At 35.2% G+C, this 26,901-nt stretch overlaps 4 protein-coding genes and 1 long non-coding RNA gene across 6 annotated transcripts; 3 read left to right on the top strand and 2 right to left on the bottom strand.

Annotated features, from left to right (window-relative positions):
* Positions 1–669: 669 nt before the first annotated feature.
* LOC105649980 (Ras-induced vulval development antagonist protein) lies at positions 670–4,718 on the bottom strand. Of its 2 annotated transcripts, XR_001047658.4 has the most exons (3): positions 2,755–4,718; positions 2,160–2,512; positions 670–1,168 (listed from the first exon to the last, which is right to left on the bottom strand). XR_001047658.4 is itself a non-coding variant. In XM_012236832.4 (2 exons), the coding sequence occupies exon 1, from the start codon at positions 4,294–4,296 to the stop codon at positions 2,761–2,763; it is 1,536 nt and encodes a 511-aa protein (XP_012092222.1). In that variant the 5' UTR covers positions 4,297–4,717; the 3' UTR covers positions 670–1,168; positions 2,755–2,760. The 2 variants fall into 2 exon arrangements, 1 of the variants encoding a protein (XP_012092222.1); XM_012236832.4 differs by lacking the exon at positions 2,160–2,512 and having other exon boundaries at positions 2,755–4,717.
* A 1,792-nt stretch (positions 4,719–6,510) lies between these two features.
* LOC110011085 (uncharacterized) lies at positions 6,511–7,135 on the top strand. The gene is made up of 2 exons (XR_002286179.2): positions 6,511–6,720; positions 6,805–7,135. It is a non-coding gene; the product is annotated as an uncharacterized LOC110011085 (long non-coding RNA).
* A 2,554-nt stretch (positions 7,136–9,689) lies between these two features.
* Positions 9,690–19,698, top strand: LOC105649979 (uncharacterized). Its single transcript, XM_012236830.4, has 10 exons — positions 9,690–9,919; positions 10,006–10,066; positions 10,159–12,722; positions 13,767–13,908; positions 14,029–14,111; positions 14,692–14,930; positions 15,684–15,770; positions 16,644–16,743; positions 17,283–17,496; positions 17,573–19,698. The coding sequence occupies exons 3-10, from the start codon at positions 10,173–10,175 to the stop codon at positions 19,288–19,290; spliced, it is 5,133 nt and encodes a 1,710-aa protein (XP_012092220.1). The 5' UTR covers positions 9,690–9,919; positions 10,006–10,066; positions 10,159–10,172; the 3' UTR covers positions 19,291–19,698.
* Positions 19,699–20,458: 760 nt separating this feature from the next.
* On the top strand, positions 20,459–22,090 carry LOC105649978 (small ribosomal subunit protein uS13z/uS13y/uS13x). Its single transcript, XM_012236828.4, has 4 exons — positions 20,459–20,600; positions 20,692–20,852; positions 21,473–21,661; positions 21,756–22,090. The coding sequence occupies exons 1-4, from the start codon at positions 20,598–20,600 to the stop codon at positions 21,859–21,861; spliced, it is 459 nt and encodes a 152-aa protein (XP_012092218.1). The 5' UTR covers positions 20,459–20,597; the 3' UTR covers positions 21,862–22,090.
* A 2,559-nt stretch (positions 22,091–24,649) lies between these two features.
* Positions 24,650–25,639, bottom strand: LOC105649977 (transcription repressor OFP16). The gene has a single exon (XM_012236827.4). It carries the CDS (start codon positions 25,507–25,509, stop codon positions 24,772–24,774), a length of 738 nt encoding a protein of 245 aa, XP_012092217.1. The 5' UTR covers positions 25,510–25,639; the 3' UTR covers positions 24,650–24,771.
* Positions 25,640–26,901: the final 1,262 nt, after the last annotated feature.

Genomic DNA, 26,901 nt, shown 5'->3' with positions numbered 1-26,901 from the left:
TAAGGCCTTCGTTCCTAAGACTCGCCATAACGAAACACAACTGATTTAGTACATTTCAAACGTCTCCTTCAACTCTTCTAAAAATCCTGAATAATAATTGAAATCTCTAAAAAAATAAGTCAAAAACAGCTTTAACACTTCTACTCGATCATTTTCTTTTCCAAGGAATTATTAAATGGATCATCATATCTTTTTTTTTTTTTTTTTTTTTTTGGATTTAAGATTTATAGCATTAGCAAAATCCATATTTGGATGATCCCACGCAAAAATCTTCTCCTCCTTTATTTCTCCCTATCTCATCCCATCCCATGGGCTGATGACCAGGAGTGATCTGTAAGTACCCGACCATGCCTACACCTGTAAAATCAACACGTCATGTGATTACAGGTAACTCTCTCCAGAGTTACTTATCAATTATCAGCAATCACTGCAGAATGCTCATATAACAAACAGGTAGTTACCGCAAAATGCTCATTTAACAAATGAAGTGCCTTCAGTAACAGACGTAGAATACCCCATACGCCCGCACGAGAGATTTCTTTATGCATAATTGCAATCCAGAATAAAATGTTGGCAGCTCAGCTGCCATTAGATCATAAATTTTACTGAAATCATTTCCAATAACAGCAATAATTAATCAATTAACAGAGAGAGAGAGAGCAAAAGCCATTTAGCAGCAGCAGCAATAAAAGCATTTGGTACGGCAAAGGAGAACTGTCTGTACAGATAACGGACGCAAGAAACAGGATGAATGGTCCATCCAAAAAGCGAATCAATTTATCCTGCAATGCCCTTTTGTTTAACAGTAACAGAGACCTTGCCTTCAAATAATTGTCATGGTCCGAGGTGAATATCATTGTGAAAGCAGAAATCACCATAAGATACATGTACTCCAACAATATCAGAACAAAAGTAAAAAATGTTGAATACCATATTAAAAAGCAATCATCTAGAAGGGAAAAAAAGGGAAATCAAAATGCTCCCCAATAAAATGTGAGATCCCTTGTTATGGCATGCTTAAGCAAGATCGGGACATCATCGCATGCCTACTTCTGCCTGAAGCAATTATACATCAATGTTTTCAGCAGGTTTCTGTGTCTCTGCCCATGAGTGGTCTCCAGCATTCCCTTGGTCTAGTCTTCAAAATGTCTGTGGGATGCCTATGATCCTATAAATGTGAAATAAAAATATTAAACATTTCAAAACACATTCATACACTTCAAAAATCAAAAATTAATTTTAAACACACTTCCAATACAGAACCAGTGGCATTAAAAACTCAAAAATTAAAAACACATGACACTCTGCTTTTTACCACAATTAATGAGTTTTACATTTTAAGAAAAACCATTCGGGCTGTATATAACGGGACAGTAACAAGAAACAAAGGGACTATCTAATCAAAAAAAGTCCAGTCCACTGGTTCCTAATGGAATCTTTCTCCAGCTGCTGCAAGAGGTTTATCATGCATTTGCAAACAGAACAAGATTTAGCATCTACTTCTCCCCCAACATAACAATTTTTTTGTCTCGCCACGGAAACATGATTACAACGATTTGAGCATGCAAGAAACTGAGGACAACTCATAAACCTCCTATTAGGACATACAAGTCTCATCTAGGACTTACGCAAACTCCATGCACCATTACTGCACCATTTCATTCACTTGACAAATCTCTGTCAATACCACTTTTCTTTGTTAATATATTGTATTTTCATAGACTTCAGCCATACTGTATCATAGGCCTAACAGTTCAAAGTTCGAATAATGGGATTCCCCGGGTTTACTTGCTCAGTATGTCTCCAAAATTTGGAGAGCAAAAACTAATTATCAAATGCACATGCCATGAAATTTCCCAACTATGGTCCTATTTATAGTATGTTACCAATAAATGGTTCAATTTAATCATTAATTAACTTAACCATCAGATCATTTTTCCAGTTAAATCATCAAAGAAAGCTGGCAAGTCAACCAGACAAGAAGTGATCAGGACATTTCCTAACACATAAAAACAAATCAAGAGACAAAAGGATTTTATAACAAGAAACCAAGTCATAGGGAGTTGTATTAATTACAAGACATTTCCGAACACATAACCAATCGATTACAAGAAATTTTCACACCATAAAAGCAAGCATAGGGAGCTTCTTCAACCTACCCTAGATCATTTGGATTCACAGATTTTGTACGTTGCATTCCTACTATGGAAACCTCGCCCCAAGTTCTTGCTTGAAAAACATGAAACCATGAATTTCAGATAACTGCATGATACCCAATAGAAAAATGCTCTCCCTTGACATATAAGGTATCAAGGTACTTAGCACAAATCACTCTTATCTGCACCACTTTGAAGATTCACATTTCAACTTCATCAAGCACTCCTAAAATACTCACACTTCTATACTGTGGTTTTGGCCTACCAAATAACAAATTTTGCTTTCTCAAGCTTCAAGTCAGAGAACCTCTTTATTTGAAGTTGATGATAATTGAAATAATCTTAGATTGGCACAGCTGTAAATAGAGGATACAAACATCAAACTGTCAGGTTGATTAAAAGTAGAACAAAAGTGATTTGGGGTTTTAGATTGATGAAGGCGTAATCATCATTCCAAAAAGATATGTATCATTCCAATAGAACCAAGCAATTCAAAGGCATGCTAACAACAGGTATGTATCATTCCATTAAACAGCAATTAAAATACATAGGTTTAAAAAGATTTAAAGAAGATACGACACAAATAACAGTTCCGCACCTAATATCAAGCATCCGCACCATCAGACGCCTTTGCTGCAAAAGGATCATGACTAGGACCAACGTCCTGCCCAATATGACGCTGCACCAGCCTCTGCAAATCAGCCATAACCTTGTGCTCACGTTTTGCTTTCTCTTCATAGTTAAACATGGCCAACGCACGCTTATCCTCAGCACTGTATACCTGGTTTTCTTTCCTAATACGAATGGCATTCATCCTTTGATGTCTACTGCCACTCATCACATACCCAAGACTTTCAAACTTTTGAATCTCTTCAGCAGAAAGACCCACTTCACCTCTACGTGGAATACGCTTTCCTTGCTGTACATACTGTGCTATGGCATCACCTTCACCAGGCCTTAGTGCCCCACCATAACTAATATGTCCCTCAGCTCTGGGCATCGGCATTGGACCAACCACAGGCTCATTATCGAAAGCCGGTTTCTTTTGTGACTCGATCATTTCTTTAAACTTGAGTGCCTCGGCATTAATTTCAGCCTTCGTGATCTCATCTGTCATTAGTTTTCCATTCGCATCGGTTTCAGAACCTGAACTCTTATCAGAATATGACTTGTCAATCTCTGTTTCAGACCTCCTCTTTTTCTTGCTGCGTTTAGACCCTGAACCTGAAGAGCGTCTCCGCTTCTTAGACTCGGATGCTTCACTCTCACTATCATCCGAATCACTGTACCTATTTTTCTTCCTACTACTTCTTCTTCCTTTTCTGCTACTTCTTTTGCTACTCTTCTTTCGACTACTGCTGCTGCTCTTTTTACGTGAATTCTTTCTGCGTTTTCTATACCCTTCAGAATCTGAATCAGAGTCAGTTCCAGTACTCTCGCTGTTATCATCATCTGATTCGCTGTACTCGTCCACTGATGATTTCCTATGCCTGTGCTTAGAATACGAAATCTTCCTCTTCTTTGACTGAGAATAAGAATCGTCTGACTCCGGGTCAGATTCAGCCTTGGACTGGCTCTTTGAATCACTGCTCCCTGACCTCCCAGACTCAGAGTCTGATCTAACCTTTCCACCACCCAACTTTCCTTTCTCTTCCTTCTCGCTGCAATTGCTTTTCTCTTCATCTCCCCCATACTTTTCCGAAATCTCATCAGCTTTGTCTTCCCAATCATCTTCTTCGTTGTCAGCCCTTGGCGGACTAGGGGTAAGAGTCCAAATACAATATTTCAGAATGTTCTTTCTCATCTTCTGCCTCTTCAGTCTCCTCCGCTCTTCAAAGCTCAATCCCCTCAATTCCTCGTCAGATTCTGATTCCGAGTTCCTTCCGTCGCGATAACCGCCACGGTCAAGGTAAGCGCGCCCCCTGCCGAAATTCTTTGGCAGAGAGTCTAGGGATTTTCTAGGCCTAGGGCTTGGGCTTCTTCTTCTAGGGCTTGGATAATCAGGTGAGCTTGAGCGATAGCGTCCACGATCGATTTCTCGGTGACGTTCATCGTACCTATGGTAGGAGGGACTGCGGCGGTCCCTACGGCGGTTTTGTTCGGTCCACGATCGATTTTTTGGTGATACTGGCCTGCCCATTATTGGGTGATTGCACAGAAGGTATCCTCGAATATCCTTCCCGTCGATTTTACCAAAACAAGAAACCCAATATCTTTCTCTATAAACCCTTAGCACTCCTTGCCGAGAAAAAAACAAAAGAATCTAATAAAGCATAAAAATTTTCAGTACCTCACTTGTCAAAAAAACATGAACAGAAAACCCATAATCCAAAAGCTCCAAAATCAGCTTCTTGATGCTTAAATTTTATCAGGGTATTTACGAATTTTGCTTACCGGAACTGAATATGTGAGAGAGAAAGGGAGGCGAAAATAGAGGGACGACTTGGATTTGGTCGATTTCTAAATGCGTGTCCTTGGATTATCAAAGGACTTTTTTTTTCGTTTTTTGCTTATATGGTTGAAAGTATAATGACAATTATAAAGATTTAAACTTTATAATACATGGATTGTATCCAGCATACGGAGTAAAAGATTTAAACTTCTATTTATAGCTATACTCTCCTCTTAAAATTTATATTCTAGCAAAATTGAAAATAGTGTTAAGCATTTGCACCCCTAAAACCGTGTCTAAGGCCCTAAATGGACCCAAAATATAGATGGGCTGAAATTAGGGTTCTACTATTTTGAGAGGAACAAAAGATAGCTTACTTGTAAGACGGTTGTTCGAAATAGTCCAAGTTAGCAACAATTTCCGATCAAGGCCCATTAAGAACTGGATTCCCATTTTTTTCACTTGCTTTTTGGAATTGCATTCGGCCCACTCCTAAAATTTTATAAGTAACCATGCGGATTAGGGTCGTCATTCAACTGATTTAAACCAAAAATTGAATCAAACTCATTTAATTTGATTTTTCAATTTGGTCATTAGGGTGACTGATTTTAACTTAGTTCATGACTTTAGGTAATTTTAGATTTCAATTTTTTAATTTGTGTAGGAAGTAACCATAAATTTGCCTAAAAATTAAAAAATAAAAACAACACAAATCGAATTGAATTTGGAGATAGACATTGGTAGCAAAAGTTAAGAAATATCAAAAATTGAATTCCTAGCTTCTTGTTTTTGGAGATAAACTATCCATTCACTCAACTTAATACAATAGTTGATTTTATATTAAGCGGTCCAAGAAAAATTAAAATAATCATCTTAGGATTTTTTTTTCTTATTTTTTTCAGAAAAAATTACAAAATAACGCATACCTAATCAAGAAAAAGAGGAAAGTGAACTGGGGAAATGAATAAGAAATTATTAGATGGAATATGATTTTCAAATAATACAATTCTTTAGAAGTATATATATATATATGTGCGCGCACGCGCGCGTGCAGATTATCAGTACCACTAGATGAGTCAGATTGAGTAGTATCATTTACCGAATCTAATTAGTTCAAAGCACAGTAATTAAGTTCGAGTATTAGAACCTAATTAATGGTTACATCAGTATAAGTAAAATTAATTGACAAACACACGTTTTGCAATACCCACGTAGATTTCCTTGTCTCAAATTATTTGAACAACTGTATACTATAAGCCAGTGAGTGATTGGGATTGATTTGCTAATAAATCACTTTATCAATTTGTTTAACTTGCTTTTTACTCGAAACCCTTCAAGCTGAAGCTATTAATTAGTTCTTTTTTCTTGTGGGACTTGAAATAAGTAAACATAAAATATGTTGTAATTATTGAAATTTCCAGAGAAGCTTCGTCTAGTGCTAGTTCAGTTGACACATACAAGATATAAGAGGTGCAATGACAAAAGACATATTAAACGACACAAATGACATTTGATAAAATTGAAAATTTACTATTAATAATCTACCAGTTGAATAATATAGGTACTAAAATATTTAAATTGGCCGAACCAAATACCCACCTCTAGTTTTAAGTGATGTGTAAATGAATACGAGTAAACAATTTAAAAATTAACAAAATCTCTTTTTTTTTTTTTTTTGTTATTATCATAATTAAATTTGAATTTAAGAGTTATTAAGCATTTCCTCGTATAAAAGCAAGAATTTTCTAAACTTATTGAGATGAAGTACGGAAAGATCATAGTGTGAAAATAGGAATAATTAAGAAAAAGATAGAACTTTTAATTACTTGGCCTTAATTTGGGTTAAGCTCCTTCAACAAGGGACAAAGTGAGTGACAAAGACATAGCAACAAGTGAACATAATCTGAAATATATACAATGGAAATAGAATCATATAGATATGAAAGAACAGTAGCATTCAAGTCACCTTAGTCTAGAGAAAAAGAAAAAAAAGAAAAAGAACAAGAACAGTATCAAACCACCGTGATTTTTACTCTCTATAATTCCTTCCAAACTTTCACCTACCATAATAACTGAAGAACACCCACATCTTCAAAATGGGGTGGCTTCACTCCTTCCTCGTCTCTCCCTTAAAGAAGTTCTGGGATCGTCTACATGTTGGCCGTAGAAAGCGTAATGTTTTGCTTATTTAATTATTTCATTTCTTCTTAAGTATCGTCTTTGCTGTGTATTATGTTATTGAAGTTAATTTTACAGGGAGAGGGATATACATTTTGTACAAGGATGTCGAAACTTGCTCGTGTGAAGATGTGCAAATTCTGTGGTCAATGGTGGTTGAGTCTCATAACCATTGACGCAGCTGCTTCTTTGCGAGCCAAATGATCATATATAGATTGGTGTGTGGTGCGGAAGTTTTTTCTGTTGTATATACACTGCCTGATATGTGAAGCAGGTGATGACTGCGTTATATATACTGGTGTATAGAAAATCAAATCAACTTTTCTTTTTTGTATAAATTGAATAAATGTGAGTATATCATTGTAACATTACGTTTTTTAAAACTAATATATTATACTTTTCATTACAATTTCTTTTTTCTCAGGTGGGATATATACTCTGTTCTAACTTCTTAACCATCTATATTCTGAAGTTGCTTATTTGTATTGTTCTTGAAAGAACGGCAAGAACAAGTTTGTTTTTTCTTTTCTTGTTCTTGAAAAAACGACAAGAACCACCTGTGTTTTTTTTTCTTTCCTTTTTTATCTTTCAAGATCAACATTTGCATCACTGTCAGCTACTCAACTGTAATTGTAACTACCAAGATTCTAGAATCTAGAATATGGGCCCATAGTAATTTTTTTTCATCCATAGGTTTGTTGAGTTGGTGCATCTGTTATATTTATTTGCAGACTAATTTTATTAATTTGCATAATTTGTGCAATGATATTTAAAGATGGAAAAAAAATTTTCCGATCGGCTGTTAATAATATAAAAAATAAAATCAATTTTTTTTAGCTGGTTTCTAAGTGCTGATTAATTGGCTTTTGACACCCACTTTGAAACATTTAGCCAACTGATTTGATTATTTTGTGATTTGATAGATTTAAACATCGTGATATGAAAAGTATTTCAGAAAACAATATCGATTTTCAATTAATAAATACATAAATGCATGGCCTTCCACAATTTCCTGCCACCTTTGGTTTTCTCTTCGTCTCTGAGTCTAGTAACGGAACTCACGCACCATGCTTTAAGAAATAGTTAAAATTGAATATATGATATGCTGATCGCACTATAGGCATCAAATCTGCTGAAAGGATATTTTTGTAAGCTCAAATTTTTTTAATGTAATAGGTTTATAGCATAGGAACTAAAATAATACTCTTTCCGGACCCATAATATTTATCCATGTTTCTATTTTTTGATGTCCCAAAATATTTGTCTACTTGACTAAAGAGATACTTACTTTTCTTTTATACCCTTCATTATAAATGTTTTTAAATTTTAAGGATATTCTTTTTTTTAAATGAGGATAATTTTGAAAAAATATGGATAACTTTGAATAAAAGCTAGGAAGTAGGGACAATAACGTAGTTAAATTACCAGAAGAAACGTAACGGCATTTACCTGAACACGTTACATGTATGTGGATTGTTTCTGGGCCAAGCAAAATGCTAATTCAGCCCAAATATGAAATAAACCCACATACGCCTCTCGCTTTCGTCATGGGCATCAACAAGCCCATACAACAGAGAGCAGGAAGCTCAAGGAAGGAGGCGCACAGGGTAGATGCGTAATTATGCCTATTTGACTATTTGCCACAACAGGTTGCAGTTTTTTTAATTAGCATGGAATATTTGATCATTCTCTCTCTCTCTCTTTTTTTCTTTTTTTTTTTTTTTTAAATAAAAACGAAACGAAAAGGCAAAGCATTTTCTTGTAAAGCCTCTAATTATTGGCAAGGGACGTGTCGGTTATTAGTTTTTCACCAAAATTCATTTTTTCCTTATGGATATTAATGAATGAAAATTTATTGTATAGACTCATTTACTTTTTTTTTTGGTTTTATATCCAAATTATGGCTTTATTTTCATTTTAAAGGAAGGAAATTTTTAAAGTTTATTATTCTATCCATATTTAATATGCATCTTCATCAATACTGTGTATAATGTTGTTACTATTAATTACATATTAAATTGAAAAAGTGATTATTGTTGCCACCTATATGAGCTAATTTCATGACTTTGATTGTTTTAATTTTTAAATAAAAAAATACAATATATTGATTAGTTTCGGTAATAATTTGATATGAATTAGTGAATTTAAAAAAGTAATATGGAACATTCAATATTAATACGAGGTTATATTAGAAAAAGGAAATAATAGAAATGAAAAATAATGTTAAAGTATAATGGAAATCCAAAAAGAACCGATTATGAGTTGGTTGTATTTGATATTTTAAAAATCAATTATGATTTGGGTTTGACAAAAAAAAAACATTTAATTTTTAGTTGGATGTTTTGTTTCGCATACCACCTAAAGTCAATTTTATTTTATTCTCAATGTAGTTAAAAGCAAATTGAAATAATCAAACTAAAATTAAATTGATTTGATTATAATTTTAATTTTCATCTTCCAAGTATTTAGTTACTTAAAATCAAATTAATTTGGTTCATTTAAATTGGAGGCTCACCTTAAAAACTAAACTATTATTATGGTTTAACCATATTAATAATATTTTCTTGATATATATAAAAAAGTCAAAAGTAAATATATTTTTATGGAAATAAATGAATATTATTTTTTAGATTAGTATATTACTGGAAGGTTATTTATATTTATAAAATTCACATTGTTTTCTGAAATGTTTAAAAATTAAAGAGTAATTACGTGTATGAAGGTAGCCCAAGAGTTTGATCCTCAACTTCCATCAACTAATAACCTAACGATATGATGGGTTATGAGCACAATTTGATTATTGGTTATTTAAAATTATTATATTTTTAAAATGGATAGGCAAAAAAGTTTTGTTGATTAATTCTGGAGGGAAATTGAAAATCCTAGTCAAAAGAAAATGACAATCCCGCCCATGGCAGTGCCCCTGCCCCTGCCCCTTCTACTCTAACCAGCACAAACAAGCTTCCGATAAAAACGTAATAATATTGTAAAGCCCCCCAAAAATCCCCCAATACCTGTCTCTGTCTTCTTTCGCTCTCGCTTCTTCACCCTGTAAACCCTTCCATTTCTCCTTTTCTTTATACGAGCCTAACTCTGGTTCAGCCTCCGAGTCGCCATGATCGTACCGGCGAAGCCTAGGATGTACATGTACGACGTCGTAGGATCATAGAATTTTCTTCTCTCTGCTACATTGGTAAAGTTCTCTATTTATCCTTTTTCCTTCGTTACTTTCGGTTTTGTTTCTTACTTCTAAATTTTTCGGCTGTTTTTGGGTGCAAGGTTTTGATTCAAAACGCCTATTCAGATCCAGCTCGAATACTTGTATCACTGTAATCATTTAGTAAGATCAACGGAGGTTATTTATTTTTTTTTTTTGGCTTTAATTTGTGGTGAAGTTGCATTGAAATCAAAATGCTACACTTTTGAAATTAGGGATTTTGTTAGAGATGAGAGAGGGCTTGCGATCTGGGTTCAAATTGTTGGCGAAAACTGAGAAAGGGGAGGTTTGGCCTAGCCAAGAAACAGTTACAATGGAAGTAGGCAGTAATGAAGAAGAAGTCTGCGGTTTGACTGATGAGAACGTCGCAGAATTGGTTGCTTCTGGGACTGAAGAAGAGAAGTTAGTTTCTGCACCAAAAGAAGGAACAGAGACAGATGAGGTAGGAGGGTTAAAATATGAGGACTTTGGTGCGGATGATGATATCGGTGAGGATGAGCTTGTGGAGTTAACTCATAATAGGAAGGAAAGCAGCAGATTAGAGGGGTTGGTAGAAAATGGAGTTGGTAGTGTTAGTGTCAAAAAACAGAAGGTGAAGGGTGAGGTTGCAGGCGGTAAGCTGCAGGTTGTTGGTAGGGTTCTGCGGTCAGGGTCTACTGTGAAACCTGAGGGTGAGGACAAAGTTGTAACGGGACAAAGTAATGGTGTTTTTATTGGGGAAAAGACTGGTGGCAAAGATGGGTCCGAGGAGAAGAGAGTTACGATGAAAGAGGAAGAAGGTGATCATTTAAATGGTGAAGACACTTTTCAATCTGGTAATATTGTTAGTGGAGAGCTAGTGCGCAAGCGTGGGAGGCCTCCTAAGACTCTGCAGAGGGAATTTCAGAAACAGTGTGATGATGTGGAGAAGGGAGAGATTGATCAGTCTGCAGCACGAAAAACAAAACGAAAGCGTGGGAGACCTCCTAAGGCTCGGGAAAATGATGAGTCACAGAAAAAACAGGGCGATCACATTGAGGAGTCAGAGGATAAACAAGGTGATGACAGACATAATAAACAAAATGAAGAGATTAAAAAATTAAATCGTAAGCGTGGGAGGCCTCCTAAGGCTCAGAAGAATGATGAGTCTCAGAAAAAATTGGGTGAAATGGTGAAAGAAGAGATTAAATTATCTGTTTGTCAAGAGAACCATCAGCCAAATGATGAAGAGTTTAAAAAATTGAAGCCTAGGCGTGGGAGGCCCCCAAAGGCTCAGAAGAGTAGTCTGTTTGAGAAGAAAAAGGCTAAAAGGGAAGAAGAAGAGGGTGCTGAATGTGCTGTTGAAGATAGTGATCAGCCAAATACTCAAGCTAAGGAAACATTAAGGCATAAACTTGGGAGACCACCAAAGGCTCAGAAATGTGATGGATCTTTGAAGAAAATGGTTCAAGTGGCAAATGAAGTGATTGATCAATCTGCTGATAATGACTCTGAGGAATCTTATGGAAAAGTGAGGAAGAAACTGGAGCCTAATTATGGGAACAAGTTGAATAACAGTGGAAAGGTGGGCTTGTTAAGGAAATACAGAAAGGGAGCAACTTCAAAACATAAAGTCCAGGTTATGAATCAAAATGCAGGGAATAGGAGTTCATTATCAGGAAAGAGATTTCTTGGAAAAGAATGTAATGTGAACATACTGCCAGCTAAGAAGATGAAATGCAACAATTATGAGGACGGAGGGAAACCAAAAATGAATGCAGGGGAAATGGGACATGGTAGATCAGCAAGGCAGGCAGTGAGAGATAAAATTGTGGAATTGCTTTTGGATGCTGGCTGGGAAATTCAACATAGGCCTAGGCATGGTAGAGAATACATGGATGCAGTGTATGTTAATCCTGAAGGAAGAACTCACTGGTCAGTCACCTTGGCCTATCGGGTGCTTAAGAAGCATTATGAAGACAGTAGTGACAATTTAAAACCTGGCTTCAAATTTACCCCAATTCCAGATGAGGAACTTAAAGTGCTAACCAAAGTAATGCATAAAGTACGGTCGGATAAAAATAAAAAGAAAAAGAAATGGAACCAAGAGGAGAAGGATGAGAAAATGATTGAAGTTACTAAAAAGAAAAAGTGGAAAAAAATGCACAAAAGAAAACTGGGCGTTGCAGCTGGCGTTGGCTATAAGATGATGAAGGGGAGAAAACCTAAACCTTTACTTCGCAAACAGGATGAGTCAGCCGTTACATCAGGCCAGGGAAATGCAGTGTCAGTCAGGAGTCGTAAACGACTTGAAATGCATGGCAGAACGCGATGTGCTTTGATGGTTCGCAACTCTCAGGAGGGCACGGAGTCTGACAGTGATGGCTATGTGCTGTATAGTGGAAAGCGAACTGTGCTTGGTTGGATGCTTGGTCTGGGCATTGTGCCATTAGATGAGAAAGTGCAGTACTTGAAACGCAGGAAAACACGAGGTGCACTGAAGGGTAGGATAACAACAGATGGCATTCAGTGTGATTGCTGCAATAAAACTTTTACAATTGCAGAATTTGAGATTCATGCAGGTGGAAAATCCAGTCAGCCATTCAAAAATATATGTTTAGACACTGGATCTTCGCTCTTGCAGTGCCAGCTAGATTCATGGCATAAACAAGATGAGTCTGCTCTTAAAGGGTTCCATTTCATCGATATTGCTGGTGAAGATCCTAATGATGATACATGTGGGATTTGTGGAGATGGAGGGGACCTGATTTGTTGTGACAGTTGCCCATCAACGTTCCACCAAAGCTGCCTTGAGATAAAGGTAGCAATTTCACTGTTTTTCTATTATTGTTTTTCTTTTTCTCATAGAAGGTATGAGAGAGAAAGGGAGTTAGAGAGAAGCTTTTATTGACCATTTTATGTGGGCGCTCTAAGTCATAAGCCTCTAAGGGCTTTTTCTCATATCTTGAGCTCTTGATGTGTTGAATGGTCTCGATTTGAAAAGTGACCTTTGCAGTCCAGTGACAGAGAGTGAGGGTAGGGTGGTATTACTACCTCTGGCCAGTTTTTAGGTGGGTTTTCTGTAGGTCACTGAGCACATTCCAGCCTGGCCAGTGTTTTGGAGTTTGATCATGGATTGTAGTTACCAAACAAGGGTCTTCACAACTTGGGGTCATGTTTAGTACATGGAATAGGAATGGAAATGGGATTTCTATTCCCAATTACCTTGTTCAGTAGCAGTTAAGGCTTAATGAATTATGGAATAAGTTAAGGAATTCAGATTCTTAGTCACCCCTCAGAATCCTAATTCCATCTGAATATATTTTGAAATACTGTGTATGCCCTTTTATCTTTTATCATTTGAGTATTCCCTTTTTCACTTTATTTAATGTATGTTAGTCTTTTACTAATTTTTCATTCCATCCCCTTCTTTTCCTTACTATATACTAAACACATGAATAAGAATTCTGTTACATTACATTCCCTTTTTCGTTGTCTTTTCCGTTCTTTGTTTTGTACTAAACATGAAGAGCTTTAGAAACTAAAAATTGACTGCCACTTAGTGACGGCAAAAAGAGTAGCTTCTCTCCTTGTAATCTCCAAATAACAGAAATCTCAATGTCTCTATATGATCAGGCCAGGCCAGGCTGATTGGGCAACCCACTTTGGGTAAGATTTGCTTGGGTCCTCTTGTCATCCACATGCTACATTTGCTGCAGTAAAGTTTCCTTTTCAACAGGAGCTTTAACTGATTTGCTTAAGTTTGAGATTATCTTGCCTGCTGACTGTTGGTACTTGCGGAAATAGGTTTGGACATTAATATCCTTAGAACATCATTAATCTTTTATTTTTCTTTTTGTGACAGATGTTTCCTTCAGGGAGCTGGCACTGCGTATTTTGTTTGTGTAAATTTTGTGGGGAGACTGGTGGGAATACTTGTCAGATAGATGATAATAATGCTACCCTCTTATGTGCATTACTTACATGCCATTTGTGCGAGGAAAAATGTATTTTCTCTTTCTTCTTAGAGTTTTTCTTTTTCTGTTTCTTTCTTTTTTTACTACACCAGAATTTGTTATGAAAAATGTTGTTAACTGATCTGTATTAATAGATTTCTTTTGCTGTAGATCACAAATCTTGTGTTCAGGTGAAGGAAGGCGTGAGTGATGATCCTGTTAGTTCATCGTTCTGTGGAAAGAAGTGCCAAGAGGTATTGTCACCTATTATTGACATATTGCAGCCTGGAACTAAGGATGTGGGTTTGGTATCTGGAATGATAGTTTAATTATTACCAGTTATGAAAACATGTTATTTGTGGGCATTATTATAAAAAACATTAATATACACACAAGTTTTTCTAGTTTTTGTTATTGGGAAATGATTAAGTTAATTATTTAATATTATTCATAATTCTTTAAAAGTAATTAACGTTCTGTTATTTTATATGATAAATTTGTTAGGGAGTCAATTATTAACTGTTAAGTATATTAAATGAGTGTATTCCGAATGTGCTCAGTGGCACAGTTTTAAACTTTTATTACCTGAAGCATTTATAAGGGTATGCTTGAGCTTCTATATACAGTAATTTTTTGTGTTCTATCTAATTTTCATAGTTGACAAAATTCAGTATGGTCATGCATATCTGGATATTGTTCCTCAAGTCCTCGCTGATATTCAGAGTGTTATTTGGTAATTATTTTTATGAAAAAATGTGAATATTCTTTATAAGAAAGTTTTGAACTCTGCTCGTGTCTTATATGCAAGGGTATTTATCTAGATTTTTTTGTCAGTTATATGAGAGGCTGCAGATGCTTTTTGGGGTTAAACATGAACTGGAAGAAGGTTTTTCATGGACTTTTGTTCGCCGATTTGATGTTGGCTCAGATATTTCTCTCAGTGGAATGCCTCGGAAAGTGGAATGCAATTCAAAGGTGGCTGTCGCATTGCATATAATGGATGAGTGCTTTTTGCCCATGGTTGACCACAGAAGTGGGGTCAATCTAATACGTAATATTGTCTATAATTTTGGGTAAGCATATGCCTGAACTGTGCACTTTTGGGAATTCACAACCGGTTTATAGTAGTTAACATATTAAGCTGCACATTGTAAATGTCTTCAATTTTGTTGTGTATATGTTTCTATGTACTTTTTATTTTTGTTGGGGTGTGATATGGATCTGTATGAGATAGAAGAGTTTTTTGTCAGTCAGTTTTTAACCTTTTGGACAGTTCCATTTTAACTTTCTTTGCAATGAATGTCAGTTTAGTACAAGTATATAGAGTAAGAAAATGAAGAATAACTAATTGTCATCTTGAAAGTATATTTAAGAACAAATTGGGGAAGAATGATGCATAAATTTTATCATGGACTTGGTTCAGATGTTATACAGTAAAATAGAGAAGAAAGAATTGCCATTACATGCAATCTTTCTATAAACTAGGGTTTTTTGGCTGTTAAGATATCGCTACATGCTATTTGCAGTTAATCTACTGGAAAAGGACCTTCATATACTTGTTATACCTGCCCACAATAGCATCTTATTCTGCTGTATTCTTTCTGTGTAAGAGGTTATGGATTTTCTAATTTTCTATTGGTGGTAATAATTAATTTACAGCAAGTCTAACAGTAAGTTACTGGAGCATTGTGTTTAAAATATGATTATGTTCTCATCTTTCCAGATGTATGGTAATGGATCATTTATCTTGGTTTTTACTATTGTGAGTGGCATTTGGATTTTTGTGCAACCATTTTATTTATCAATAAATTTTTAATTTGGTTCAGGTCCAACTTTAACCGATTGAACTATAGTGGTTTCTTCACTGCCATTCTGGAGAGGGGAGATGAAATGATTGCTGCTGCATCAATTAGGTATTATTTGCTTGATGCCTGTGCCATTTTATGGCAGTTTATGATGCTAATTCCTGTTTGCATGGATGGAAACATTGTAAAAGATGACATTTGGAAAGAATGATTGTGGTCATAGAAGCATTCCTAGGTAGAACAATCTTCTGGATCTTAACAGTCAAAAGTATTTTACTTCTCTTTATTCCTGTCTGAAAACTTTGAATAGATGCTTGGATGTGTTGTAATATGAGGTATCAAACATCCCAAATGGACCCACATGAGGAGATCCCATTTGTGCTACAGTGGGTTTTTTTGTAATGTACATGAATGATTTGTTTTGAATTGGTTTCGTAAGTGATATTGCTGATCTCTATGAAAGTCAGTCATTAAGATAGGACCATTCAATTTAGTTCCTGAATAATAGAAATACATGGCGTAACAAAATGTTTGATGACTTTGTTGAAATTAAGTGTACAAGAATTTGTGCTTGCACTTTCCATTGCTATTTCTACTTCTACTGTACCTCTCATTGTTATCAACACCCGACTCCTCCTCCCTTTCCTCGCTCTTCTCTTTAGGTCATTGCTTGGTATGTATTTCATGTGTTCAATGGGTGGGTATGGTCCACATTTATCTAAGCATACTGCTTTACGGTTCCTTTCTAGTGTGGTGTGGCAACCTTCCATCTTTATGACAAATTTGATCCTACTTGCATCTTATAGTATTTCATTGCAGTTCTTGATTAATTTTGTGGCTGTGTGTTTGTGTGCGTCAAAGCTGTTTTCTTTTTTTCTATTCTTGTTTTCTATCTCGAGTCAGAATATATTGATTTGTATCTAGCATGTTATGAAAATTAAAATAATCACACTATACGGTAATTAATACCTGGTCAAATAGGATCCATGGGAATCATTTAGCAGAGATGCCATTCATTGGGACCCGATATGCGTATAGGCGTCAAGGAATGTGTCGGCGGCTTCTGTCTGCAATTGAAACAGTAAGTATGATACTAAATGCCTCTCCCCCCCTCCTTACCCACATCTTTTTTCCCTATCTGCATTCTCCTATGTCTGAAATTCAGATGTAGATATTGAACTATAATGTTGGTTCTCTGGAATTTATCTTTTCGACTCTTCTCAGAACTGTTTTCTTCTTTTCCAATTTGTTGAGATCATACTAAGGAATGACGGAATTTTGATCTCATTTATGCACAAGAAAACTAGCTAACTTGCTAAACAAAGGGGCATAGTGTAATTTGTTTGAATTACTCCTGAGCAGTTTACAAATTTCTCCACAGTGGACTTGATTTTACTGTAAATAATTAGACCATGAATTCTGAACCGTTTGTCCATTGGAGAGACCATTTATAATGCTTTAGTGAAGCAAGAACATGGTGAAGTGCGTTAAATGGAAGGACATAGTGCATGATTTAGATTTACAAAGAAAAATGACTAGATTGCACTGAGTTATACATTATTCATTGCAAGTGAAATTTCTCCCTCTTTATTTTTTATTTGTTTCTGAATCTGTTATCAGGCTTTGTGCTCTTTGAATGTTGAGAAATTGGTGATACCTGCTATCTCTGAGCTGAGGAAAACATGGACTTCTGTGTTTGGTTTCAAGCCTCTTGAAGGATCAAGCAAGCAGAAGCTGAGTAACATGAATATGATGGTGTTCCCTGGTGTTGATATGTTACAGAAACCATTGTTGAAGCATCAGTTTGCTGGAAAAAAAATGAATCTTATAGAAGGTATTTGATACTGAGCACTCACTTGATTGCAACTTTATCTTAATGTCAACTGTTTTATGCCATGTATGTTCTGTAGGATCAGAGTCCACTGAGCTTGGAGAACTTCATACCAAGGAAGATTTGGAAAATAAGTTTGATGAAAGATGTTCAGCGGGATCTGACTTAAAAGGTTCTCTCGGGGCTGGTTTACCTTGTTCGGGCAACATAATTAAGGAACTTGCTGCAGTTGACGCTGGTTCACTTGTTCCTGGTGAGAGAAATGAAAGTATTTCAAGCCCCTTTGATTTGTCGTGCAATGCTTGTGAAAAAACTGGAGATGAATCGATGAAGAATATTAATGAGAAATGTTCTGCTGGATTTGAATTCAAAGCTTCTAGTGATACTGGTGTAGCTCATGCCAGTACCATAATTTGTGAACCTGCTGAAGTTGAATCTGGTTCACTACCTCCTGATGGCTGCTTGAATGATAGATCTGACATGACAATTCAGGATATGAATAGTACAAAATGCCACGTCCATTCTGGTGGGACTTTTGATAGTATTGATGGGAGAAATGAAAATACAGTGAATACTCTTGATTCTCTATGTGATTCTCATGAACAAACAGAAAATGAGATGATAAAAAATTATGAAGAGGGAGATTCAGCTGGAGTTGATTTTAAAGATTACTGTACAACTAAAGTATCCAATACTGGTAAGATAAGTCAAGAATCTTCTGCAGCTGAATTAGATTCGATCTCTGATGGGTACTTGAATGACACATCTGACACAACTCCTCATGATGCGAATGATATACAATCTCATTATCAGTGTGATGGAATTTCTAATGGTGTGGATGGGAAAACCGAAAATATTGTGAATCCTCTTGATTCTTCATGTGGTGCTTTTGGACAAGCTGCAAGGAGGAATGGACAGCAGAAAGCTCTTTCTGCTGCCACTGGTTTACCCACTGATAATGCAGTGCCACAATTGCATGTGCAGTTGAACCAGCATAATGTATCAGCAGTGGATATTAAGTTGTGTGCTATATCTCACACTGTATCTGGAGCTGCTATTTGCGGTGGAGAATTGACATGTGGTTCAAATGACAGTACTGAAGCAATTTCTTTTGAAGTGAAAACAAAAGATAACAATGTTAAACACAATGCCAATACTCTTGGGAAGGATCATATGCATATCACTGCTGAAATCATTGGTACCCAATCCCAGGACTTGATTTTTGAGAGAGTAAAAGGTTCAGATAAGGATGCTGTTTTCCTTGAGTCTAATAAGTCTAATAATGGTAATATTTCCTCTGATGTAGTTCAGTCAACATCTCCTGCAGCTTGCCAGAGAGAAGGTGATTTTGCTGCATTGCCTTCTGAACAAAACTTCAGACCTTGTAAAAGCAATGGGCCTACTTGTGATGATCTTTGTCATGCAGTGGCCTCTGATATCACCACGGGATCTAATTTGCAAGCGAGTACGAGTAATGTTCCTTGCATGACCATAAATGTTGCACCAGGCTCTTGCGTAGGTGGTGTCTGTGACCCCAAAATAGTGTCCGCTGCAGCTCAAAGTAATAGCATTTCGCTTGATGAAGGTTTAATTTCTGATGGGGCTCATGTAAATGCTGAATTATCAAAGCTACCACTTCCTCATTCTGATGTTGATCATGCTAGTATGATGCCAAACAATTCTGAATCCTTGTGTAGTGCATGCTCTACACCTGGTGTTGTCCTTTACTGTGCATCTGGTGCTGGTAACTCGAGTAATGCCCCTGAGGTGATGATTTTATCGAACCAGGCTAATTGATTTCCATTGAAATGTTTTTTGCTGTAGATATCGGGTGTTTTGACAGCAGCTATCAATAGATTATGTGGACTACATAAAGCATAGGTTGACTGTTTTGTCATGGGTTAGGATGCAGGTGACGATGGTGATCACTGCGTCCGCAGGTGTTCATTGACAAAGTTGTCATTTTGGTAATTGCTTGGTTGGGGTTTAGGGGATTTTTACTTCTTTTTTCTTTTTCTACTTTTAGTATCCCTTTTTTGCATGTATAGTTTTTAGAGATTAGCTTTAGTCAGTAGTTGTCTAGTTTAGCATGATATCAGATCCTGAGGCAATCAAGAGATCTGAATTTTGGACTTCCCTAATGACGCTTATTGTAAATGAAACAAACAATTCATTGCTGAATTATGAAAATAGCCATTTCTCCAAGTTCTGTATGTTAAGTTACATGTTTCTAATAGTTAAAGGCTGAATACAATATTTTTGTTATGACATTTTAAATTTTAAAATTGACATTGTGACATTTTAATTTCACTATTTATAATAATTTCAGTATTCATCGCTCTAGTAACAATAAGTTTTAAGGTTTTAGCTTTTATACTTGAGATGTTAATTTAAATATATGGTTAGTATTATTTTTGAAATTATAATTTTTACATTTTTTTTCAATTATTCAATAAGTATATGGACTAAAATAAAAATTAAGAGTATCATAAAATTTTTAAATGAAAAGTATATGGTAATTTATATATTAAATTAATAAAATAAAAGAGTGAATTTATATATTAAATCAATAACTAAAGGTGGATATTGTCACTTTTATTTTCGAGAGTTAATATCAAGTGTCATTTAAGTCCAATTTCTGTTTTTCGGTTAACTCGGTGAAGAAACAAAATTATCATATCAGCTCCTTGGTGAATCGAAGGCCTTTGCTTTCATTAAATCAATTAAAACTTAATTATATATGTTTTAAAACATATAGATGAATTTTGATTTGATAAAAAAAATTATTTTTAAAATGCAAAATTTCTCTTTATAATACTTGATAAATTTAGTAATTTTTTTGAGAACATGCCCTAAACAAATTTGGACATAAATAAAATTTTTTCCCAAGGAAAAAATCTAAAAGAATAAAAAGAATAGTTTATAATGGTAGTGGAAAAAAAAAAAAAAAATTGGTCGTGGCAATATCATTTTGTGACAAGCTATATAAAGAGCTCATACACTTCTGCGCTCCGCATCTAGGGTTTTAGCACTTCCTTTCACTCGCTCTGAACTTTGCCGCCGCATAGAGAAGAGAACTTCTCTCCGCATCTGAAACCCTAGCCATGGTGAGTTACTAAACCCCTCTCTCTCTCTCTCTCTCTCTCTCTCTCTCTGTAGATTTGGCATTTCATTTTAACGATTGTGAAATTTTTACAGTCGCTGGTTGCCAATGAAGAGTTTCAACATATTCTTCGTGTCTTGAACACGAACGTCGATGGGAAACAGAAGATTATGTTTGCACTGACCTCCATCAAAGGTATCGGTCGCCGTTTTGCCAACATCGTCTGCAAGAAAGCCGATGTCGACATGAACAAGAGGTCCTTCTCTCTCTTTTTTAATCGTTGGCATTTCCTCTCATCTATATATTTTTATCAAATATACTGTAGTGTTCTATATTCATTCTTCTATTTTTAATGCTAAGTAGCAAGAAAATATAGTTGTAGAAAAATTAATTCGATTTCCGTTTGTTTTGATTTATTGTTTAGGATATATTTCGTGTTAATCTGCTGAGCATAATTTCACGATAGAAGAAACTAGTTTGAGAATAAGACTATCTACAATAACAGTATGATTAATGTAGTCGAGGTGCTATGATTTAGGGATCAACTATCCAATAGTCTCGATTTTATTTGTCCTTTGAACATTACACAGCGTTTAATTTTTGGGTAAAATGGGCTGCTTGCAATCACCTGCTTTAGAGACCTTTATCATTGTAATAAGTTGTGTTTTTGGTGATCTGCGTCTTTGCTCTGGATTTGTTTTTTTATATATATGTCTCTCCATGAATTGAAGAGGGGATTTTATTTTTTTTTAATGAGCTTTCTTTTCCTTTGTTTTTCTAGCAAGTGTATTGTATTTTCACATATTTAAATTAGATTTAGTGCTTGAGTTCTGTTTTCTCTAATCTGTTATGTTTTGATATTTGATTTGATTGTAGAGCTGGTGAACTATCAGCTGAAGAGCTAGATAAACTTATGGTGATTGTTGCTAATCCTCGCCAATTCAAGATTCCAGACTGGTTCCTTAACAGGCAGAAGGATTACAAGGATGGGAAGTACTCTCAGGTTGTATCCAATGCATTGGACATGAAACTCAGAGATGATCTTGAGAGGTTGAAGAAGATCAGGTTTGCTTCATTGATTCCTTTCCTATTGTAATAAATATCATTCTTTCTGTATGCTTGATTAGCATTTTTAACAGTGGTTGATCTTCTTTGGCAGAAACCACCGTGGTCTTCGTCACTACTGGGGTCTTCGAGTACGCGGACAGCACACCAAGACGACTGGACGCAGGGGGAAGACTGTTGGTGTCTCCAAAAAGCGATGATCTGGTTCTACTTTTTTTGTGTTCTCATATTCTGGATCTTTTGAGTGTTCGCCGTCTTTTCTTTTCTTTAAAAGAACTTAGCATGTTTAGAATTTTCTTTTTGTAATGCGGATATTACTTGTTTTGTTTACTCATTTGGATTCAAGATTCTCTTAGAAAAGTATTATTGTGGCCTCTTGAATGATAATTTGATGAAAAGAAATGCATATGGGGAGTGCTGGTTTGTATCCTTGATCCTGAATGCAGCTGCTCTCTATATGATAGAGAACCAATTTCATTTTGCAGTTTGCAGTTGTGCAAAGGCATAGTTTTTGAGTGATGAGACATTTTAATATATATCATTCCATTCGGTGTATTTTGACTTAAAAATCTGAGAATGAAATCCTACAAAAATATTTAGGATTTGTAACGGCCCTATTTAATTCCATGTCTGAGTGAATGATTTTTTATTTGAGTTCATCATTTAATCTTGGTAAGTTTTCGCTTTTACTCGTGGGAGTAAATTAAAAAAAAACGTAAAAGTAACTCGCTCATGAGTGAAAACTCACTTGGTTGTTCCTGCGCTATTGTTGAGGCTTAAAGAAATTAAAAGAAGTTTGTGTTCGCTTTGCAATGTTTTTCCTTTCGTATCTGAGATTGATTGTTCTATCATGTTTTTTTTTTTTTTTTTTTTTTTTTGTAAAATTTTAAGTAAATATCAAATATTAAAATTAATTTTCTTACCAAAAAAATAAGAAATCTAGGACATATTTATCCACATGAAACTAGAATTTGGATATACAAAAATAAAATGAATTACATTAAACCATTGAAGTATAAGACTACGTAGGTTTAATACTTTCATTGATCTAAATTATTTCAATTAAATTAATTACAATTATAATAGCACGAATGTTTGGCAACAAAGGGAAGGAAATGGTAGGTTTATAGCCACTAATATTGCTGGTGTTTGTTTCCTGGACTTTTAAATTATAATAATCTTAAATTTTTATTAAGCTCAAAATTTGGGAATCCACATGCAGTAAACGATCCATTTGTCCAATCTTTATATATTGGGTGAGGCCCAGACCAAGATGCAACATGAACGTCAACTTAGTAACCATTAAATAACCAATTAAAAAAAAAAAAAAAAAAGTTTCCAATCACCATTCTGTTGGTGCTGGACTTCCATTCTTGGGGCCTAGTCACATAAAATCACCCATGTCTACAGCTGGATTGCAGGCAAACTGCTTTCTTTTCTTTTATTTGTGTTTTCTTTGCCTTCAATTACTTTTTTTTTTTTTTTTCTCGATGCAAAGAAGAAAAACCCCCAATTTAGACAGCCAACGCATCAAACGCGTTCAGACTACTTCATGTACATCCCATCCAAGGATGTCGATAACCTTAACAGGAGGATGATGAACAATTTGTCCGATCAAATTGCTTATTAATTAGATGCAATAAGTCTTCCATAAATATAAGTTGTTTTACTTTGAACTTACACCTTGGAGACTATTCATGTATCATTCAAAAAAGCATCGTCTATCGCTGACTTGTTGACTATATATGGGCTCTAAGGTCCGGCTGTAAGACCCCACAAACTGAATCATCTTGCGATGAGCAGGTGCTAAGCAAGACCATCGGAGACAAACTCACATGCACATTTTTTTTTTTTCCCTTCTAAGCAACTGCTATGATAGTATTATATATATGCTAATCACACGTATATATTGTTTGGCATCAAGTTGTGTAACTATAAAATTAATAAGATCTATGCAGAAATTAACAAATTTAAGGTTATCATCTCTTGGCATCTTTACACATCCATTGAATCTTTTCTGGCTTATCCTCTTTGTCCCCAAATATAAATATTTAAAACAAAAGACAAATCCAAGATTCCTCTGGTGTTGTCTGTGTTAAGCAGTACTTATTATTATATTGGTTCAAATTTGGCCACTTGTTTATCTATTAGTTGTCTTCATCCACAGATTCTTTCCCAATCAAAGAAATGATAAAACAGTAAGTTTTTGTTTTTATTACACATACAGACTTTCTTTGACCTCAGGTTATTGCTCCTCTACAAGACAATGACTTTGCCTTCAACATTATCATTAATTCCTAATTGTCTTCTTCTGCTAACAATTGATTACTGAGCAATTTCTATGTTTTGATTTTTGAAATACACAAAGACTTCACGGAGTTTGAGGATCCTTAATTCTATCTTTTACAAAACAATGGGCGCAGATGAATTGTTTACGTTATGAAAAATAAAATTTTGTTACCGTAGCTATGTTGAATTTGTCACTCGACTTCAATTGAATTATTTTGACTTCTAATAAGATAAAACAAAATTTTTCTAATTCAATATAAAATATTTAATCATCGGATAAAAATTGGTAATAAATCAGCATATTGTGTCTCTCATTGAAATAAAACAAATTAAATGATAAAAATGAAATTAGAAAATAGAAAGTTAATAAAAGAAAACCATACCATATAATTTATATGAATTTATTGAAAGGGATAGGTAGCCACCAATCCTTAAATGAGATCTATATCATCGAGATATTTATAGAAAAAAAAAAGAAAAATATAAATAATCAAGTATGAAAAACTTAAAATTCATTTATTTCTAAATTTTGTCTATAGAGTAAAGAATGTACTTCCTAATTTTAACAAAGATTTTTTTGTTTTTTCGAAAAATTTATTGCCTTAATTTCCATAAGGATAAAATATTCAATAAAAAATTGATACTGAAAAATTAAAAAGAAAAAGAAACTAACATAAATCCAGAAGATGAAAAGCAAAATAATGTAAGAGATAAGGCAATACCATAAAAGACAAAAAGAGAAGGGCCATCTTTTTAAATATTTTGCCAAATCAAATGCAAAAACATTACCCAATCATTGTCCGACACACCCACATTACATGTTACGTGCATTGCCGCGAAATTTCGCAACCACCGGCGTCCGAATCATTCTCCTCTGCCGGTAACTGAGGCGGCGAGGCCAACAGACTGACAAGAAGGTCAGCAAAAGCTCGAACAATAAATTTATGTGTATTCTTAGGATTTAGCGCAAGATAACACAAGAGAAGCTCATGCAAGTAGTCCCAATTGGCTTTCACGTCCTCCAATCGCCGCGCCTCCACCATCTCCTGCATGGATCGCCTAAAGTCCAAGTACGGGTCCGGCGAGTATGTGGGGACCGCTACACTATCTTTAACTGTCGATGAGTTCCAAGACTCTAAAGACGAGGAACAGTTCGATTGGTTCATCGTATTACTACTGTCTGAAAGCGGCGCATCCGCCGCACTACTAACTAGCGAGTCAGATGATTCTGTAGGAGTAGCAATGGATGGTGTAGATTCGATTATGGAGTTGGAGCTGCCTGGGGAAGAGAAGAAAAACCGTTGGGAGGCATATACGGTAGCGAAATCAGGTTCAGAGGAGGAAACGGCGGCAGCGGAAGCAGAGGAGAAGGAGGAGGAAGACGGGGATTTGAAAGCGGAGGAGTCTAAGGTGTCATCATAAAGAGAGTTATAGCTTTTTATGATAAGTGGATCGCTATGATCGTGGGAAGATAGAGGAGTAGAGGGAGATTGGGAGTCTAAAGGCCGTTTGATCTTGGTAAAGCAGAGATGGAGATTTCTCCCTATTGTGCCTGCCATTTCTGTTTCTTTCTAAAGATTGTATATTGTATTGATAATCAGAGAAAAAGAAAAGAAAGTGGAAGATGGAGGAGTATCTATTTCCCTTCGTCTAGAAAGACAAACCCTAAAATCTCCATCCACTTTAAAATATTTTTGGATCAAGAAAAAGGCTGTAAGAGACTGGTGTACGTGTAGTATGGACCATACAAACCAAACTCAGTTCCATTCTCTAGTTAGACGTTTGTTGATCACACACTTTTGATCGAATGGCCATTATTAATCTAAGAGCCCTTGCAAGTTTGGTGTTGTCGTAAAATATTGATAGGAGTAGTTAATTTGATTTGTACGTTGATGGAAAGCGCGTAACGAGTTAAAAAGTCTGGTTTTTGTGTTCTAAGAAAACAGCACATGCATAACTGGTAGGGATCGCAGTATCAACAAAGGCATTTTTGTGGTTTTTTAATTTTTTTTTGCATATTAAACATGTTTTATATATTTTAATATAAATTCCTAGAATTATAAATTTATAAATACTTTTTATGTTATACTATATTTTTCTATCAAAATTGATATTTCGAGTATAAAAATTAGAAAATTCTCATTTTCTTTTAGCGATGAAATTAAATTTTCGATTCAAATTTAGATTATAAGACTTAAATAATCTTTTTTTTTCTCTTAAGTCAACTTTTAGGTATGGAGTTAGGTACAGTTGGATTCCATTCGTTGTATGTTTTATTTTGCATACGGATACATAAACCATATGTATGGTCTGTTGGACACCAATGTTTGTGGTGAGTCCAACATTAGAAGAACGACGTCACGTTTTATGGTTTCACTTTCAGTTATTTAAAGGCCATTTATTTGATGCAACCAAAACCGTTGATTGAAATAGTATGGTGAAACCATTGGATTGGCAATGGAAGTTTCAGAAGTGATGAAATAGACTAGTCAGACAGGAGAGGAGCCAATCAACTTTGACATTCAGGAATCCCTCACTATGGACCATCGCAAAAGTGGCGGGGTGGTTCGGGGAGGGTTTCGCGCCCTCGGTCCCGCCACGTTAATAATCTGTACAAGAACAGAGCAAAACGTGTTACCGATTATACCCAATTTAATTTTTTAAAAAAAATTTTAAATATTTAGGTAAAATTTATACATTCATATCACATAAATATTGTCAGTAATCGGACAGTGACGTGGAGCAGGTAACTTGAAAGTTAAAACTAATTAAAATAAAAAAATAAAAAGAGTTCTAATATATAGTGTTGGTTGGATGGAATGGTTTAGGATTATCCTATAATCAAAACATTAAAAAGTGACTAACAACATTTGGTTTTTCGATTGTTAGACATTTTATCACATCTAACTGTTAACTGAATACATGGCATCAACCAAACAGGCCCTTATAAG

Source organism: Jatropha curcas, chromosome 5 (genome assembly GCF_041381405.1).
Source record: "Jatropha curcas cultivar XTBG-Jc1 chromosome 5, XTBG_Jcur_1.0, whole genome shotgun sequence".
In the NCBI taxonomy this organism is placed as follows: domain Eukaryota; kingdom Viridiplantae; phylum Streptophyta; class Magnoliopsida; order Malpighiales; family Euphorbiaceae; genus Jatropha; species Jatropha curcas.
Note: the sequence above shows the minus strand (reverse complement) of the source record. Positions and strands in the feature narration are given on the sequence as shown.

What these genes read in the sequence shown, in the direction of transcription:
- LOC105649978 (XM_012236828.4), top strand. An exon ending in GATGTCGACATGAACAAGAG is followed by an intron (nt 20,853 to 21,472) that starts GTCCTTCTCTCT and finishes ATTTGATTGTAG; the next exon opens with AGCTGGTGAACTATCAGCTG. An exon ending in GAGAGGTTGAAGAAGATCAG is followed by an intron (nt 21,662 to 21,755) that starts GTTTGCTTCATT and finishes CTTCTTTGGCAG; the next exon opens with AAACCACCGTGGTCTTCGTC.
- LOC105649977 (XM_012236827.4), bottom strand. Translation starts at nt 25,509, where the DNA reads ATGGCAGGCACAATAGGGAGAAATCTCCATCTCTGCTTTACCAAGATC.
- LOC105649979 (XM_012236830.4), top strand. Translation starts at nt 10,173, where the DNA reads ATGAGAGAGGGCTTGCGATCTGGGTTCAAATTGTTGGCGAAAACTGAG. An exon ending in CCATTTGTGCGAGGAAAAAT is followed by an intron (nt 13,909 to 14,028) that starts GTATTTTCTCTT and finishes CTTTTGCTGTAG; the next exon opens with ATCACAAATCTTGTGTTCAG. An exon ending in GTGGAAAGAAGTGCCAAGAG is followed by an intron (nt 14,112 to 14,691) that starts GTATTGTCACCT and finishes TTTTTTTGTCAG; the next exon opens with TTATATGAGAGGCTGCAGAT.
- LOC105649980 (XM_012236832.4), bottom strand. Translation starts at nt 4,296, where the DNA reads ATGGGCAGGCCAGTATCACCAAAAAATCGATCGTGGACCGAACAAAAC.